The sequence below is a fragment of the Camelina sativa genome, chromosome 18 (genome assembly GCF_000633955.1).
Source record: "Camelina sativa cultivar DH55 chromosome 18, Cs, whole genome shotgun sequence".
NCBI classification, from domain to species: domain Eukaryota; kingdom Viridiplantae; phylum Streptophyta; class Magnoliopsida; order Brassicales; family Brassicaceae; genus Camelina; species Camelina sativa.
In genome coordinates this window covers 3,170,395-3,186,479 of record NC_025702.1, presented here as the reverse complement: position 1 = coordinate 3,186,479, position 16,085 = coordinate 3,170,395, and the positions used below count along the sequence as shown (strand labels likewise).

At 32.6% G+C, this 16,085-nt stretch overlaps 3 protein-coding genes and 1 long non-coding RNA gene across 6 annotated transcripts in view; 2 read left to right on the top strand and 2 right to left on the bottom strand.

Annotated features, from left to right (window-relative positions):
* Positions 1 to 2,265, bottom strand: part of LOC104760408 (disease resistance-like protein CSA1) — a 4,220-nt gene extending 1,955 nt beyond the window's left edge. Inside the window, exons 1-2 of the mRNA XM_010483329.2 lie at positions 1,019 to 2,265; positions 623 to 934 (exon numbers count right to left, since the gene is read on the bottom strand). Of these exons, the coding sequence (XP_010481631.1) occupies positions 623 to 934; positions 1,019 to 2,101 (1,395 nt within the window). The 5' untranslated portion in view covers positions 2,102 to 2,265. The remainder of the gene's footprint in view (positions 1 to 622; positions 935 to 1,018) is intronic.
* On the bottom strand, positions 5,487 to 6,020 carry LOC104763097 (protein PHLOEM PROTEIN 2-LIKE A6-like). Its single transcript, XM_010486512.1, has one exon. The coding sequence runs from the start codon at positions 6,018 to 6,020 to the stop codon at positions 5,487 to 5,489; it is 534 nt and encodes a 177-aa protein (XP_010484814.1).
* On the top strand, positions 7,468 to 9,449 carry LOC104760406. 3 transcript variants are annotated; one of them, XR_762903.2, is made up of 5 exons: positions 7,468 to 7,788; positions 8,351 to 8,422; positions 8,565 to 8,660; positions 8,814 to 9,161; positions 9,250 to 9,447. It is a non-coding gene; the product is annotated as an uncharacterized LOC104760406 (long non-coding RNA). The 3 variants fall into 3 exon arrangements; XR_762907.2 differs by lacking the exon at positions 7,468 to 7,788 and adding an exon at positions 7,799 to 7,946 and having other exon boundaries at positions 9,250 to 9,449; XR_762904.2 differs by having other exon boundaries at positions 7,476 to 7,788; positions 8,814 to 9,273.
* On the top strand, positions 12,840 to 15,563 carry LOC104760405 (probable WRKY transcription factor 16). The gene is made up of 4 exons (XM_010483328.2): positions 12,840 to 13,324; positions 13,404 to 14,397; positions 14,488 to 14,769; positions 14,851 to 15,563. Exons 1-4 carry the CDS (start codon positions 12,924 to 12,926, stop codon positions 15,328 to 15,330), a joined length of 2,157 nt encoding a protein of 718 aa, XP_010481630.1. The 5' UTR covers positions 12,840 to 12,923; the 3' UTR covers positions 15,331 to 15,563.

The window sequence follows — 16,085 nt, the reverse complement described above, 5'->3', positions numbered from 1 at the left end:
TCCAATTGACGTTCCATCAAGTAGTAACACCCTGAAATTTTCCATGTTCTCTACAACATTTGGAAAACTCTTGAGATCTGAACAGCCAGAGAGAATCAGTTCTTGAAGAGCTTTAAGCTTTCCAATGCACTCTGGAAGACTCCCAAGCCTTCTACACTCTTTCAGATTCAATAAGATAAGTCTCTGAAGCTTCACAATGTCTGAAGGGAGATCCTCTATTGCAGTTCCATCTAAGTACAAATATTCTAGATTTTCTGAAATTAGCCGAAATTCTTGAAGGTTCGAACACCCGCTGAGGATAAGAGTTCTCAATGAACTCAGATTTATCTTTGGTAGATGCCTGAGACTTGTGCATCCTCTTAGGTTCAAGAAAACAAGACTTTCCATTGTTCCCATCTCTTCAGACAGACAAACTAGACTTGAGCAACCTTCAAGATTCAATCTCAAAAGATTTGGGGCCATCAAAAACCCTGACAATGTCTGCAACATTCTTGAGTTGTTAAGATCGACCCACTTCAGTTTCGGTGTATCCTATTAAAAAAATCACATAATTTTTCCACCACCAGTCAGTAATCTACATAACTATAACAAGAAAAGAGGAACCAGACATATCTATACTAACCTTGGAAACCTTCCAGACTTGTTTAATGTTGCTGTAAGGCAGCCTGAGATCAACAAGATTTATCGGGTTGAAGTCTGGTGGAAGTTCCTCCAAAGGAAATTTCAGCCAGTCAAGGTATCTGACCTCTTTCAACGGAAATGAAAGTCCATCAGGAAAGTTTAATTTGCAGTCGCTTTTACACTCCCGTGGACAGGTAGAACTGCAGAGTTTAAGGTAGCGGAGATTGCACATTTCTGTAAAGACCAACCTATCTAAAGGCATGTTCGTTACTTCAGACATGTCTAGAGAAATGCCTCTAACAGTTTTGGTTTCCTGAAAAAATAAGTTTAAAGGGCAAAACCATAAATTCCCTTATAACAAGAAAACTGAAAGCTTAAGCTATTTAATTAACCTCACCATTTCGCCACGCAGTGCAGCCTTAATGGAGTTTTCATTCAACAGCCTATATTTCTCCTGATTAACTCCACAAGATGTTAATGAACAAATTTCCATGGCGAATGTATGTAGTAAATCATGCATCTCTACGCTCCCGCCAGAGATACTAATAAAAAACTTGTGGGAAAGATCCGTTATCTCCCTGTCAGCTTGGAAGGACTCACTATGGCCAGAATGCAGTAAGCTTCTCGCATAATACTCATCCTCTGATCTAAAGAAACATGCTATATCAAGGAACACATCTTTCTCCTGTTGAGTAAGTTCATTATAACTAATTTTCAAAATATCATGAATACTCTTGTTTGGAGTTTTAGCCAATGTATCAAGCCGCTCTCTCCATTGATCCTCACCTTTCCTTAGAAGATCCCTACCCAATACCCTGAGAGCTAATGGATTCCCTCTAGCGTAATCCACAAACTCTCTTGACATTTTCAGATAATTTCCCATCTCGGGGTTGCAGATGTGATCTTCGAAGGCATAAAAGCTGAAGTACCTCAACCCATCTCCAAGATTCAATCTTGGAACCACGTAAGGGTTTGGATCTAACTCAGTGATGAATGCCCTGTCACGGGTTGTAATAACAATCCTGCTTCCTTGCTTAATCCAGTTTCGGTCACCAAGAAGAACATCTATTTGTTTTTTGCTACTCACATCATCAAGAACAACAAAGACTTTGTTACCGAGAAGTAGTTTTGCAAAGCAACCATGCCTAGTCTCATCAGTTACGTCTATACTTGTGTTCTCTAGTAAAGCTTCAAAGAACATCTTCCTCACACGATCAGGACCATACTCCACCCATTTATCACGGATCTTCATAAAAGCCACACAACGAACGAACCGTTGTCGAGAGCTGTGGAACAACTCCGTGGCGAGAGTGGTTTTACCAATGCCAGGCATCCCAACGATTCCGACGATTCGAGTTTCGTCACGGCGAGAAAAATCCAACTTTTCCTCGACTTGCTTGATCCGATGTTCGAGTCCAAACGGAGTAGCCATCTCAATGCCTTCTCCTTCCAAAGATGGAATGTCGCCGAGCCTTTGCATAACTTCGTTGACGATTGTCTTGACGAACTCGGCCACGTTGCTGCCATCATAATTAGAGAACAGAGATCTTATCGAATGAGAGAATCGAAATCAAACTATTCAATCATGAACCATCAGAGAGATGATAGATCTGAGATTTGGGGTTTAGGGTTTGGAGGATATTGATATTTCAACGGAATCAAATTGATTAAACCAAACTGAGTCAACCAAACCGAAATCAAAGTCAAATTACTATTTCCCGGTCAGCTTCATATATCTTTGATTAACCATACCAAAAGTTTAAAACCCATTACGAAATCTGTTCCAAATACTCAAATTGAAATATGTTATACTAATCACTAACATTAATCTCTTTGCCAAAATGTTGTCTTATTCGTTGTAGTGATTTCTTAATACTAATCAACTGGTAAATATTTCGTGCTATAAAGCACACAACAACATTATTTTCAAATTATTATATGATAAAAAAATTATTGTTATATTTATTTAAAAAGTTATTTTGTTTAAAACAGTATATATATTTAATATTAAAATTGTTTGGTAAATCTACATATATATTTTTCAATACTAACGGGAGTGTATTCGACCTGACAGTGATTTATGTCAAATTTACAAATCCTATGTTATTCAATCATGTATTTTAAAAAATTTACTTTAAAATCTATTGTTATTAAACTGATGATTTAAAAATCTATTGTTATTCAAAATAGTTTGGAGATTTAGATTTTAATGATTTTAAGGATTCTTGAGAATTTGAGAGGATGTGTTTAGCTAAAAATACAAAGTCCAAATCTCTTGATTTTAGGTGGAATTTGAAAGAATTTTATAATAAATCATATCAACTTCTCTAAAATCATCCAAACCATTTAAATTCTCATGAAAACTCAAATCAATTGATATATTAGATTTAATACACCCCCTAATTACTTTAGATTATTATAATATTTAAATTTGTTTGATGTATATTATAGTTTTATATTATTTGTTTGTTGTATTTGCATTATTATTTTGTGAAATATTTTAATGTAGTAATTATAATATTGTAATTATGAGCAAATTAAATTTATTAATTTATCAACCGCATAAATTTATTTTTACCAATACGTTGATGTGGAAAATTAAAACACAATTTTTTTTATAGATTAAGTAGTATATCTTCGATTTTAAAAATTTAAATAGTTATTTTGGTTAGAACCGAAAAAACATGCTAAAATTTAAATAGTAATTGAATCAACATATTTTGTTGATTCAATTCTGATTGGTTTACAATTTTAAAAAAATAATTAGTAATTTTCGTCCATAATTAAATAGAGAGAGAAAGTATTTTTTTTTTTGGAAAATAATAATTATTTTAAAAACTTTATAATATATTAAAATTATATTTTTACCCTTACTGAAAATTAAAAATTTTCCTTAAAACCAATGACATGAAACTGTATTTTTTTACACTTTATAAGATTAGTTTCATATTTGTACTTCTCAATCTATATATAATAACAATCCGAATAATGCGACTAACAGTTGTGTTTTTTTAATCATACCTTTTGGATATTTTTCGAAAAATCGTGATCGATCATTAAAAGAGTTATTTATGAAAATTTACAATTGTTCACTGTAGAGTTGTGAATATTGGAACATTTGTATCTTTTGAAATCTATATATATTTATCAGTTTGAACTGTTTTCATTTTTTTTGTCGTAACACTAAATCAACTAAAATTTTAATCTCAACGGTTTACAAAAGTTTTCTAAATTAGTTTCTAGCATTCATTCTTTTAAAAGTTAAGAAATTACTCTAATTCTTGATTTAACAAAAGACTTTTGGAATGATGAATATAACAGTAATCCGAATAAATGCCACCAAAAGTTGAGTTTTTTCAATCGTACCTTTTGGATTATTTTCCAAAAAAATCTGTAAAAAAATTAAATTGTGTGTTTTACAAAAAGTTGCGATTGTTCATTATAACAGTTTTTTTATAAAGTTGCAACTATTCATTGTAGAGTTGTGTTTATTCAAATATTCATATCTTTTAAAGTTGCAACTCTAATATTAGGTATAAATATAATCCAGTGCAGACACAACATTTGCGATTTTTCGTAGTACATTTTCGTAAATTTTTTGTTTTTATTTGTTTTTTAAAAGAAAAAAATATTGGAACTGTTGTTCTATAATCTAAACCAAATTTTAGAAATGATTATAGCAATAAAAAAATTTAATAAACTTAATATAGAATTTACAGTTGCATCTATTTATCGTAAATTTCTCTAAAAACTATTTTCATTTATTTTATTATGTTTTTAAAAGTTGGGTATTTTAATTTTAATTTTTCGTTGATACAGTTTCACTCACTATTAAATATATTTTAATTATAATTATTTAATAGAAAAAATATATTTACTCAATAAAACCATTAGTTCAATATTCTCAGTTAAAATCACTTTATCATAATGATTTTTAATTGTAGGTCTTTATTATAATTCTTCATAAAATATCTTATATATTTATTATATTTTAAACAATGTTTTTTACAAAGTTGAGTTTATTCTACATAATATTTTTTGTTATAAGTTTTTATTTTGATGGTTTTGTTTTGAGTAACAGTTTATGTTTAATGTTTATGTATTCAAACTATTCTGTTACATTCAAATGATTTTATAATGTATAATTTTATATTTTAAAATTTATTTACAGTTTTTCTTAAAATATTTTCCCGCGATATCGTGGGGGTTCTGGGTCCTAGTTAATATAGTAGGATACTTTGTTTTCTCTTTGGATTGTTAAGAATACAGTATTTGATGTCATATTAGATTGAACAATTCTCATTAATACCACTAAAATGAGTTTTCTTCCAAAAGTATCACTTTTAGTTTTTTTTTCTTTCAAAAATACCACTAAATTTTATTTTTTCCAAAAATATCACAAAATTGAACTAAAATTTTTATACTAAAAACGAATCCCTAAATCCTAAATACTAAACCATACCCCTAAAAACTATAACCTAAATCTAAATTTGTCAACCCAAACCTAAAAAAAAAATTATACCCAATGAAACACTAATTTTTGGTGTTTGTGGTATTTTTGGAAAAAACAAACTTTTGTGATATTTTTAGAAAAAAGCTTAAGTGTGGTATTTTTGGAAATAAAACTTAAATTATAGTATTTCGAAGCATTCCTCTATTAGATTTTTAACAAACTTAAAAGCGTTTTAAAATTAAAAATTCTCCCAGCCGGATCTCATTGCATCAAAGACCTCTTCCTTAAATTTTCTCTTTATTATGCTAACCATAACTAGAACATGAGAAACATGACTGTTGTTTGAAGTATATGTTATAAAATTTGGTATGCTTGACTGAAAAAAAATGAAAATGAACTCCATGTTTTAGTCTTAAACTTTTAGAGAGTAGCACGTTATAAGATTTAAGGGCATCGAACTAAACCAATACCTCTTGTCCTTCAAGGGAAATCCTGTCTTTGACTTAATACACTCCAACGCCACCTTCCATTTGTTCAGAATGTGAGCTTCATGCAAAATTCCATGACTCTTACATGCTTCATCAAGAAGCCCTATTAATTCAGTTGGCTTAACCTTAAAGAAAATGGGAATGACCAAAAGTTTCTTTTCATCAGCTCGTTCTTTGATCTTCACCAACTCGTTCAAACACCATATTGATTCCATGTACCTCCTCGAGAACACGACTAATGCGATCTTTGATTCCTCAATCCTACGGAATAGAGAGGTTAGATCTTCTCCTCTTTTCTCGTTATTGTCCACAAACACATTGATCCCAACGGTTTTCAACGCTGGCTCTAGGAAGCTGATGAAGTTGTGGCGCAGTTCAGCTCCCCGGAAATTAACAAACACTTGGTGGCACGGAACCAGTGGTTCTTGGACAGCCTGTAGAGGGAATCCTAGCGCCATTTTAGAGGTTTTTGATTGGATATACTTTGGAGACAGAGAGAGAGTGAATGTGGAAGAAAATGAACATTAATTGACATATATTTAGGGTGGAAATGGTTGCATTAGGGATGAATGAGTTGAAAAAGATGAGTTGAATAGCATTCAACTCATTCATCCACTAAATAGGAGATGAAAGAGTTGAACAAATTTCCTTTATAATTTATTCATTTCTCCAGTTTTTTTGGTTGAATGGGTTGAATGAGTTTTTCAACTTCTTTATCTCGAATGGTAAAAAATTGGTTGAATGATCATTCAACCTATTAACTTAAGTCATCCATTTGCACCCATAGTTTCTTGTTAAGTATTATAGGATAACATGACAAGGTAGCAACATGTGTGCCCTCCTCGTTCCAACTCTCAAGACTCCAAGGTCGAAGTAGTTCATTCCACGTACCACCTTTTTCTTAAAGGAATATTCAGACACCACATCTTCATTGCAATCATTTTTATCTGTTATAAGACAACATATCTTATCCTTTACAATGGGAGAAGACTTCAAATTTCGCATTTACTTTTAAACAAACCCGTACCAAGTGGGGCTTTTCCATTTTTCTAAGCAATTGGACAATGTAATGGACAAGTGCGTCTTGCAACTAACAATAGCTTAAATTATAGTTTACTTTTTTTCCAGGTATTGGCGAAACAGTCGTGGAAACAAAAGTTTGAAAAATGTTTAATAGTTAATCCCAGACAAAATAACATTTACGTATTAGTTATCCAATCCAGACAGGAAACGTTTTCAAAAGAGAGGACATCAGTGAATCTAGCTAGTTCTAAAGTTTCTTTACATGTTTCAAATATTAAATTTATTTGTTTCCATATATAATTTTGTATTGATTATTTAAAAATATAGAAAAATCAATGTTTCAAGCTCAAGAAGAAGTTAAACTGAAGCTAAAGACTCTCGAGGACGCAGATGGTTTCAGCTTGGTCTTTGGAAGTCAAAGTCATGTGATACGCATGTGAGGCTTAATGAGATTTTTTAGACTTGGTTATTATCGAGCCGCCTAGGTCGATCAGTTTAAACAAAACGATTTGTAGCACGAGCGTAAATGCGTAATCGATTCTAGAGAGGGGCTGAAAACTTGCAAACTCTTTTTCCAATGTCCGTATTCTCATCAAATCTGGAGCAAGCTCACAGCTGGTTTACTTGGCGCCCACTCGACAGCAGATTGGGACGAACTCAAGATACTCATTACAGATTCCAACATCGGCAAGAGTCCTCTCACTACAAAAAAAAGTCCTCATTGATAGCATAAGGTAATAGCACGATTTACTGAATTGCTATTGAAGATGAATTATAATTTTGGTTATCATATGATAGCATTTTATTAAGGCTAAGACAAAATTTTACTAAGCCGGAAACTAAAATTGATTATTCCGCCCAACACTTAGCCAAAATAAATTAGACATTTCACACTCAACTTCCTCTCTTTCTCTCGAAAAAACCTAAGACTCAAAAAAAACTTAAGACAAAACCATCCTGAGAGTGAGACGACTTAACTCTCCGAAACCCACAAGTCGATTCTCCCAGTCACCGATTAAACTCGCCGGCCGCCGTTGAAGGTAGCCGCGACACTGAACCTCTTGCTCTTTCCTTCAACCTTGATCCCCTTTCTCCATCTCCAAAGAATCAAACCCCAGATCTTTGTCTTCGTCGATGACCAGCCCAGATTTTGAAGCTCCACTTCTTCTCTTTCTTCTTCGTCTTTCGCCGTTAAAGATACTGGTATTCCTCTCATCTTCTATTTCTCTTCTCGGCTCATATTTCTTATTTATCGTCTCAAGTAAATTAACCTTTCGACAGCATCACCCTAGATTTCTTCAATTTGAGCTCAAATCTCCTTCATCCTGAATTGATTCTGAGTTTCCTTGTTGTTCGGCAAGGTAACAGCTCAGAGGACTCAGGTTACTTCAGATCTGATGTATATATATTCTCCCACGATTTAGCGATTATGAAGCCAGAGAGAGATAGAGAGATTTTGGGTTCGATAAAATTGCCAGAGAGGGAGAAAGAAAGACTCTAGGTTATACCTAAGGGACGAACCGAGATGAACAAGTTTTGAATATTGTTTTTGTATATATATTCATTACTAGTTTGACAGTAGGACTAACTAATCCTTAAGGCGTCTACAATGCCCAAGAGGAAACCACAACGATCTTGATTTATAGGGCGAGTCCTCAACCCACTAGGCCATATGCTCTTAGTTCTTTTGTATATATTTTTAAGCTTTGTAGTTGAATAGATCTCTAAGTAGCTGCTGATGTACCGATCATTTTGATGGTTGCAGGTGCAAAGAGAAGCTGGTTTTCTCTTGGAACAGATTCTTGAATTGTAGAAACTTCAGCTCAAGGAGGAGAATGTAAGATTCTTGGTTTGTCTTTGTACATACAAGCAGAAACTTAACTATGATACTTGTAAGATTTTGTGTTTCCCTGCGTCATATTATATAGCCGGACTCAACGATTGAAAAAGTTTCCTTTTTATATATTTGTCGATGTAAGAACTTCTCGAGGCAAGAAGAAGCAAGATGACAACTCAGCAGCCAACTCATAAAGTTGATATGTGCTTAAATATTTGCCCATCTATCTTCACAATCTGTAAGTTTTGACCACCATGAGTGTGATCTTATGTACTTATTTCATTTATATTGCTTATAATAAAACTTTGTTGGTGTTTTGTGGGTTTGGAACATTAGTAGAAAATAAACTTTGTTGGTGTTTTTGGGGTCTGGAATGGTTATGCTTTCTCAGGTGGACCATGTGGTGAGAGAAGAGACGAAAATGGCTACTTATGAACTCGTTGGTATATATTGTGAACTTCTTGTTGCTCGTTTAGTGTGATTGGCTCTCAAAAGTAAGTAAAAAACTAAACTCAGGCAAGTATCTTTGAAGAACCTTTGTACACACTCGTTTGTTTTTATTTATTTGTGTTGATCATTGTTTGTGATTTTACTTCAAAACATGCTTTAATGATCTTAAGGTTAAGAGATGTTAAAGAACTCTTTCAGATATTGTTAAGCAGTTTTCTGCAAAGTATGAAATATTTTTTTTGTTTCAGCTGCTATTGGTTGGCAACTAGATTCTGGTGTGAGTCGATTGGTAGGTGGTTGTAGGCTTTGTATTATTTCAGTGATAGATTTTGTACATACAAGCAGAAACTTTACTATCATACTTGTAAGATTTTCAGATAAATGAAGACTCTTTTTTGGAATGACAACAAAGACTCGGAGACTACCAAAACAGAGGAGATTAGTTTGGGAATGTGAAGTTAGTTTTATTTTATTTTGAGACTAACACTTATGTTATGTAAGATTCTTTTAGTTAATATAATATTTAATGTTACGTATGTGAATGATTTTATGAAATATATATATATATATATTTAAAATTATATCTAATTGAATAAATTATGCAAAACAAGATTCAAATATATAAATTATAAAATTTATATAACAAGAGAATAGCATTAGTTTTGTGTTACAATAAAATGTATTATAGCATTCAACTAGGGTTATAACATAAAAATGATATTTTATGTGGGGATCTATCAAAGTATGTCAAAAACTGCTATCTTATGTGGGGATCTATCAAAGCATGTCAAAAACGCTATAATAGGTGGGATATCTACCATAGCTGCCGATGTCACAATATTTACGATAACGCTATGTAATATATAAGATAGCATTTCATTCGCGCTAACATTATACATATTTCTTGTAGTGTCTGCTACTTCTACGTTACCCATTTTGGGTAACGGTGCACTCTCTATGGCTCGAGCGTAATAGCCGTAAACATGGCGAGAACTCACTCTCTGCAGAACGGCTAGGCCAAAGGATCGACAATACTATTCAGAATAAGCTTGTTCTTCTTTTGAACTCCGGTCATCGGGACTATGAAGATATCTTAGTGCTCTGATTCTCCACCAGAACATAAGAACTCATTACATTGTATTTAAGTTTGTTTTAGATTCAAAAACGTTACATGCGTTGTAAAGAAACAAACTGATTCACAAAGACAACATGTGAAACGTGAAACATCATTCGGATCCTAGTTAGTTGACATCTATAAATTATACAAATACAATTTGGTATTGTAAATGGCTAAATAAATGCCTACTAAACTGATATATTAATTTTTATCCATACGACAGTAAGCTGAATCTCAATGAATCGTGGAAGAAAGGCATAATGTATTTCAAGAAGTTTTGCACGATCATGGAAAAGACTTGGCCAATGAAATCTCTTATTTATTTAAAGAAATTTAGACCTGCGTAATTTCACAAGTACACGTCTTTTATTATGTGCCACCAGTTTATTCTTGTTGTGTTTGTTTTTTGGTGGTTGGTGGAATGTTATTTTGCATATTCTATATTCCTAACTACATATATAGCTGTTGCATCTATACTAGTATTTTTGTAAAGTCTTTTGAAAATTAGATTTGTTTTGAAAACTATTAGCATTGAATGCTTTAAATCAATATCTAACAAGTTTAGTTAACTTTCTCTACTATTCTTATAACCAAAAACAATTAAAATAGTTTATTTATTCAAATATCTAATGTTCTACAATTATTATAGACATTAGAAGATTTGTTCCAAATTCAAATTTTTTATTTTCCTATCATCTTTGTTTAAATTTAACTTTTAATAGTTATGAATCATCATATAATACATAAAATTAATAATTTTTTTTTTTTGCATATATTGTGATTTGAATTTTTTTAAACGGACATATATTACTCAATTAATATAAAAAACATTTGTTCAACATACATATATTATAAATTTAACGTATATAGTAAATTTTAATTTTTAAGAAGTTTAAAATATATAACTGATATATCTAAACTTTATAAAACGTTTCAAATTATAAATATTTAAAAATATGAAAGATTTTAAATAACACAGATGAGTTATATTGCATGACGAGTTATATATATGACGGGACGATTTTGAATCAATAATAATAATAAAAGAATATCATTAATATGATTCTTCAATCTATATATACATTTTTGAAGTACATTTTGGGTTCTACCCTTTTATTTGTACTTATTTAAAAACTTATTTACAAAATTAATCCCTAAATATTTTCCAAAAATATTATTACTTCAGATTTTGTTTCCTAAATATTTTACATATCATTCCAACTAAAAAATACAGCATAATCAATATGGAAACATAAATTATGATATAATTACACCTTCTATCTCTGAATCCTTTGCAAACAAAAAAAACAATAATTTGATTCCTATTTTGTTTTCCAAAACCTGTGAGCTTTGATCCTTAACTTAAAAAAACTTCGATTCACATTTATCTAAATATTATAATTAATATATATAAACTTAATAAAATTTTAAAATATTACGAATATGTAATATTAAAAAATTAAAATATTAAATAATATGCTTATATAGTAGATGAATTATAAAGATTAAATGTCGGAACTAATAAAATATCATTAAACTTGTGCTAACACGGATTAACGAATATGTAATATTAAAAAATTAAAATACTAAATAATATGCTTATATAGTAAATGAGTTATAAAGATGAAATGTTGGAATTAATAAAATATCATTAAACTTGTGCTAACACGGGTTAAATCCTCATTTTATTATTTGTCAACGCTATTAATATTAGAATATTTGACATAGAAAATTAAGGTTATTAAACTAAGATTGTGTAAAATAATTAAATCATTAAAAATGTGACTTAATCATAGCGTATAAATGACTTACTATGTATTTAAATCCCTTACTTTTTGTTATAATAATGAAAAATCAAAATAGAATCTCAAACACTAAACAAAACAAACTAAATATAACAAACAAATGGTCATGAAGTATATTACGGGTTAAAAAAATTGATATAAACATTTAACCGCACAAACGGTCGGAAAATTTAGTTATTCCTCTATTCGCAAAACATCCAATATTCAACAAACAGATACAATATAAAATATAAATAATAATAAAATTATATGCACTGCGGGTTAAAATCTAGTATGAGTTAAAACTTGAGAAACAAAGCTGCAGTAACCGAAACTTCCAACGGAGGCAGTATCCATTCTCATTTATGGTGTTAATATTAAAATGGGTGTTTCCAGTGGCGGATCTAGAAAAAATATTAGCATGAGGCACAATTCATGTAGTTAGTAAATATTTTAAAAATATTTTGTGTAAAATTACTAAAAACTGCATGAATTTTATAATAAAAAAATGACTTCCATTGATTTTTATATTTATATATATACATATACTAGTTACATATATATCACAGAAAGTATATATAGATTGTAAATTATTACATAACTTTGACCAAAAATATGTTACCTAAAAAATGATTTTAATTAAATTTGCTCAAAATTGAAAGAAAATGTAAACATTAGAAAACAAATTATATAATAGAGATAGAGCAAATCAAAATAAAAGTAATAATGTGAAGAGATCAACCAAACGAAAATGGGAGAAGGGAGACTCCAATTCATCACTGTATATCTATATACTGCACAAATAACCAATTGATCTAACAAATAAGTATACAGTACACTATTGATTTTTTTTTTCAAATCAGCATGGGGCACGTGCCCCACCTTCTTCCTATGTGCATCCGCCCCTGTTTCACAAGACTTGTTCAAGATGACAGAGTCTTAATCGTTGAAACTATACACACACCAATTCAAATAATTCAAGTTGCTTTTAGATAATAGTATTATGATTTTGTTATTCGTTTTTTAATTACTTACATTACATTACCAAGTTCCAGGCTTACTCTATTATCACCAAGTTGCCTCAGAAAGACAGAACCACCTCAGAAACAAAGAATTTCCAAGAAACTACCAAATCTACGATTTTCAAGTCATGGCGGGTCAAACCATGGTCAGAATCAGCTTTGATAGGTCAGAAGAGACACTACGGTGGTCCTTTGTCCCCCATCTCTCTGCCGCACTTGGCCGTAAAGGCATCTTTGTGTCTACGAATATGCATGATGAGTCTGTTGCTTCTGTCTTGGTTTTTTCTAAAAACTACTTATCCTCCAAGGAATTGTTGGATGAAGTTTTTAAGACTAACCAACGGAGACATGACAAAGGCCATGTGGTGACCACTGTCTTTTATGGAGTTAGCAGATCAAATGTGCAAGAGCTGAAAGGTTTCGGCAAGACGCTCTTTGAGCATGGGGCTTCAGATCAAGTAACTCAATGGCGCAACGCTCTTACAGAAATATCAAACTTACTTGGCTATGAAGCAAGCAATTGTCAAAGGTTAGAAATACCTTCTTTATTTTTTTCCTTAATACATCATATAACATAGCAAGTGACAAGGGCAATACGGTTTTTGTAGTGAGTACGAAGTTGTAGAAAAAATTGCCAGAGATGTTTATGAGAAGATATTTCCAAAACAAAGAATCGGGATCTACTCTAGGATGCTGGCAGAAGTAGAAAACTTCCTATGCAAGCAACCCTGGGGAGTTAAAAGAATAGGGATTTGTGGTATGCCAGGCGTAGGCAAGACAGTGCTTGCTGAAGCAATCTTTGACCAAATGTCTGGTGACTATGAAGTCACTTGCTTCGTCCACAACTTTCATGTAGCTTATCATGAAAGGGGACTTTACGGGTTGCTTCAGGAACAAATCAAGAACCTTTCAAACAAAACACTTCAACAAAGAGTTCTTGTTGTTCTTGATGATGTGAGAAATCATCTAGATGCAGAGTCTTTTCTCGCTGAGCTTGTCTTATTTAGCCGTGGAAGCCTGATCATAGTTACCACCAGAGACGAGCAAGTGCTTTCTCAGTGTCGAGTCAATCAGACATACAAAGTTGAAGGGTTAAACATGGAAGAGGCTCTGCGACTCTTCTCTTGGTGTGCATCCGGAAGAGTTGTGACAGAGATTAATCTTCTTCCAGAGCATTCTAAGAAGGTGATTGAACATGAAAATGGAAACCCTTTAGCTCTACGGTTATACGCGGAAGAGATGTCATCACACAAGGAGCTGAATCAAAAGGAGATTTTGTTCCTCATGCAAACTCCTGCACATCAGATTATGGAAGTAGTCAAGAGTAGCTACTATGCACTTAATGACAACGAAAAGAACATACTTGTGTATATTGCATATTTCTTCATAGGCGCAAATGTTGAGTATGTGTCGAAACTACTTCAAGATCTTGGTTTCTTCCCAGAGATTGGAATCGACCGGCTGGTGGAGAACTCCCTGGTGAATATTTCAGAAAACATACTAGAAATGCATAGCATGATCGAGGCAGTAGTCCGGGAAATAGGGAGGTGTCATAAACTCAAAACCAGCGAAGACCACAAAATAAGTTTCAAATGTGTACTGGTCAGTCTTATTCTACCATGTTACATCCAAAAGAAAAAATTCACTTTAGTTTCTTGATCGTATACAAACTATTCTCTTGTTTGTTCTCAGGGCACTGAAGATATCGAAGCGATATCTCTTGACGCGTCTAACTTAAACTCAGATGTCAAACTTTCTTCACTTGCATATATGTACAACCTTAGATTCCTGAAGATTTACTATTCGGATCCTGAAAACAATCGCAAGGCTCTTGAGTCTTTGCCTGATGGGCTTAGACTTCTCCATTGGGAGTATTACCCTTTGCAAACCTTACCACAAGATTTTAATACAAGTAATCTGGTTGAGCTCAATATGCCTTACAGTCAACTCCAAAGACTTTGGGGAGGAACCAAAGTAAGCAAACTCAAATGAAACTTGAGACCTTTTCTGTTTTCCATTAGCCATTAACTTCAGTTGTGTTTTTCTTTTGTTTAGAACCTCAAGATGCTGAAGAGGATCAACCTTCGTCATTCAGAGAAGTTGTATGAAGCTGAGGAACTTTCCGGAGCTCTAAACCTTGAGCAAATTGATCTCAGCGGCTGTAAGAACTTGCAAAGTTTTCCAGCCATTCATCAATTGCAAAAACTCCAAGTTGTTGATCTCTCTGGTTGCACACAAATCAAACGTTATCCAGAGTTTCCATCTAATGTCACATTAAAATTCCAGGGAATTACCATTAAGAACTTCCTCTCTCCAGTTACATTCACCATCAAGAGCTTATTGGAGCTCTTTGACAACACTTCTGAACCCCATATCTTTGACGTTTGGAGACTCAGAAGCTTCTGGTGTAGCCAAGAAAGGATAACAAATCCGGGAATGGTGGAACCACCACCCACATTAGCTATGATACTGCAGAAAGCACTAAAAACAACCCCAAGTTTTCAGTTTAAGTACCCAAATTTAAGAATAGATTGATATATAGGTACACAAATCTGTCATCTTGAAGGCAGCATTTGGGGTCCAAGGATGAGAGACCCTGATTCATGATTCCTGATTCTTGTGCTGTTCTGGTGTCATTGTTCTGTTATGTTGTTAAAAGACGTTTTTATTTGAGTGTTGTTGTTTGCTTTTCGAATTATATATTGACTGGTTCTTGTGCGTAGTATTTCTTATACAGACTGAAAACTTTCAGGCCTTTGAGCCAGTAACTTCTTTTTTCTAGAGTCATTCCTCCGCTTAATATAACTTGTTTTTTTTTTGCTAATATCATTCCTGCATAAGTGAGTAAGTACAACAGAGCAGGAGTAATAGATATGACAAACCTGTAAAGCTTAGAAACCAAACAAAGCATACATAAAGTAAATGAAGCAGAGTATGGTTCTATGATCAAAAGGACAACAACAGGAAGCAACATAACCTTTACTCGAATCAATCGTGATAAGAAGCTAATAAACTTATTATAGGCACAGCCCCGTGTCTGACACAATGCCATCATAAAAAAACGCAGAGATCTGTAAAACCAAGTTTCAAACAGGATCATATAGTGAGAGCGTGTGGGAGATTGCAAAACCCTAGCATTTTGTGTTGTGTATAACGGGCTTTATTGAGCCCAATAAGGCACCCATTACAAATTGTTTCGGATATAGTTGTGGATTATTAACTAACTGGTAAAAAGGCATATGTAAAAACAGTGGAGGTTTTTGGGATCGACTCTCGGATGTTACATTTTT

Coding starts and splice junctions, on each gene's coding strand:
- LOC104763097 (XM_010486512.1), bottom strand. CDS start 6,020: ATGGCGCTAGGATTCCCTCTACAGGCTGTCCAAGAACCACTGGTTCCG.
- LOC104760405 (XM_010483328.2), top strand. CDS start 12,924: ATGGCGGGTCAAACCATGGTCAGAATCAGCTTTGATAGGTCAGAAGAG. Junction 13,325..13,403: donor GAAGCAAGCAATTGTCAAAG/GTTAGAAATACC, acceptor CGGTTTTTGTAG/TGAGTACGAAGTTGTAGAAA. Junction 14,398..14,487: donor TAAGTTTCAAATGTGTACTG/GTCAGTCTTATT, acceptor GTTTGTTCTCAG/GGCACTGAAGATATCGAAGC.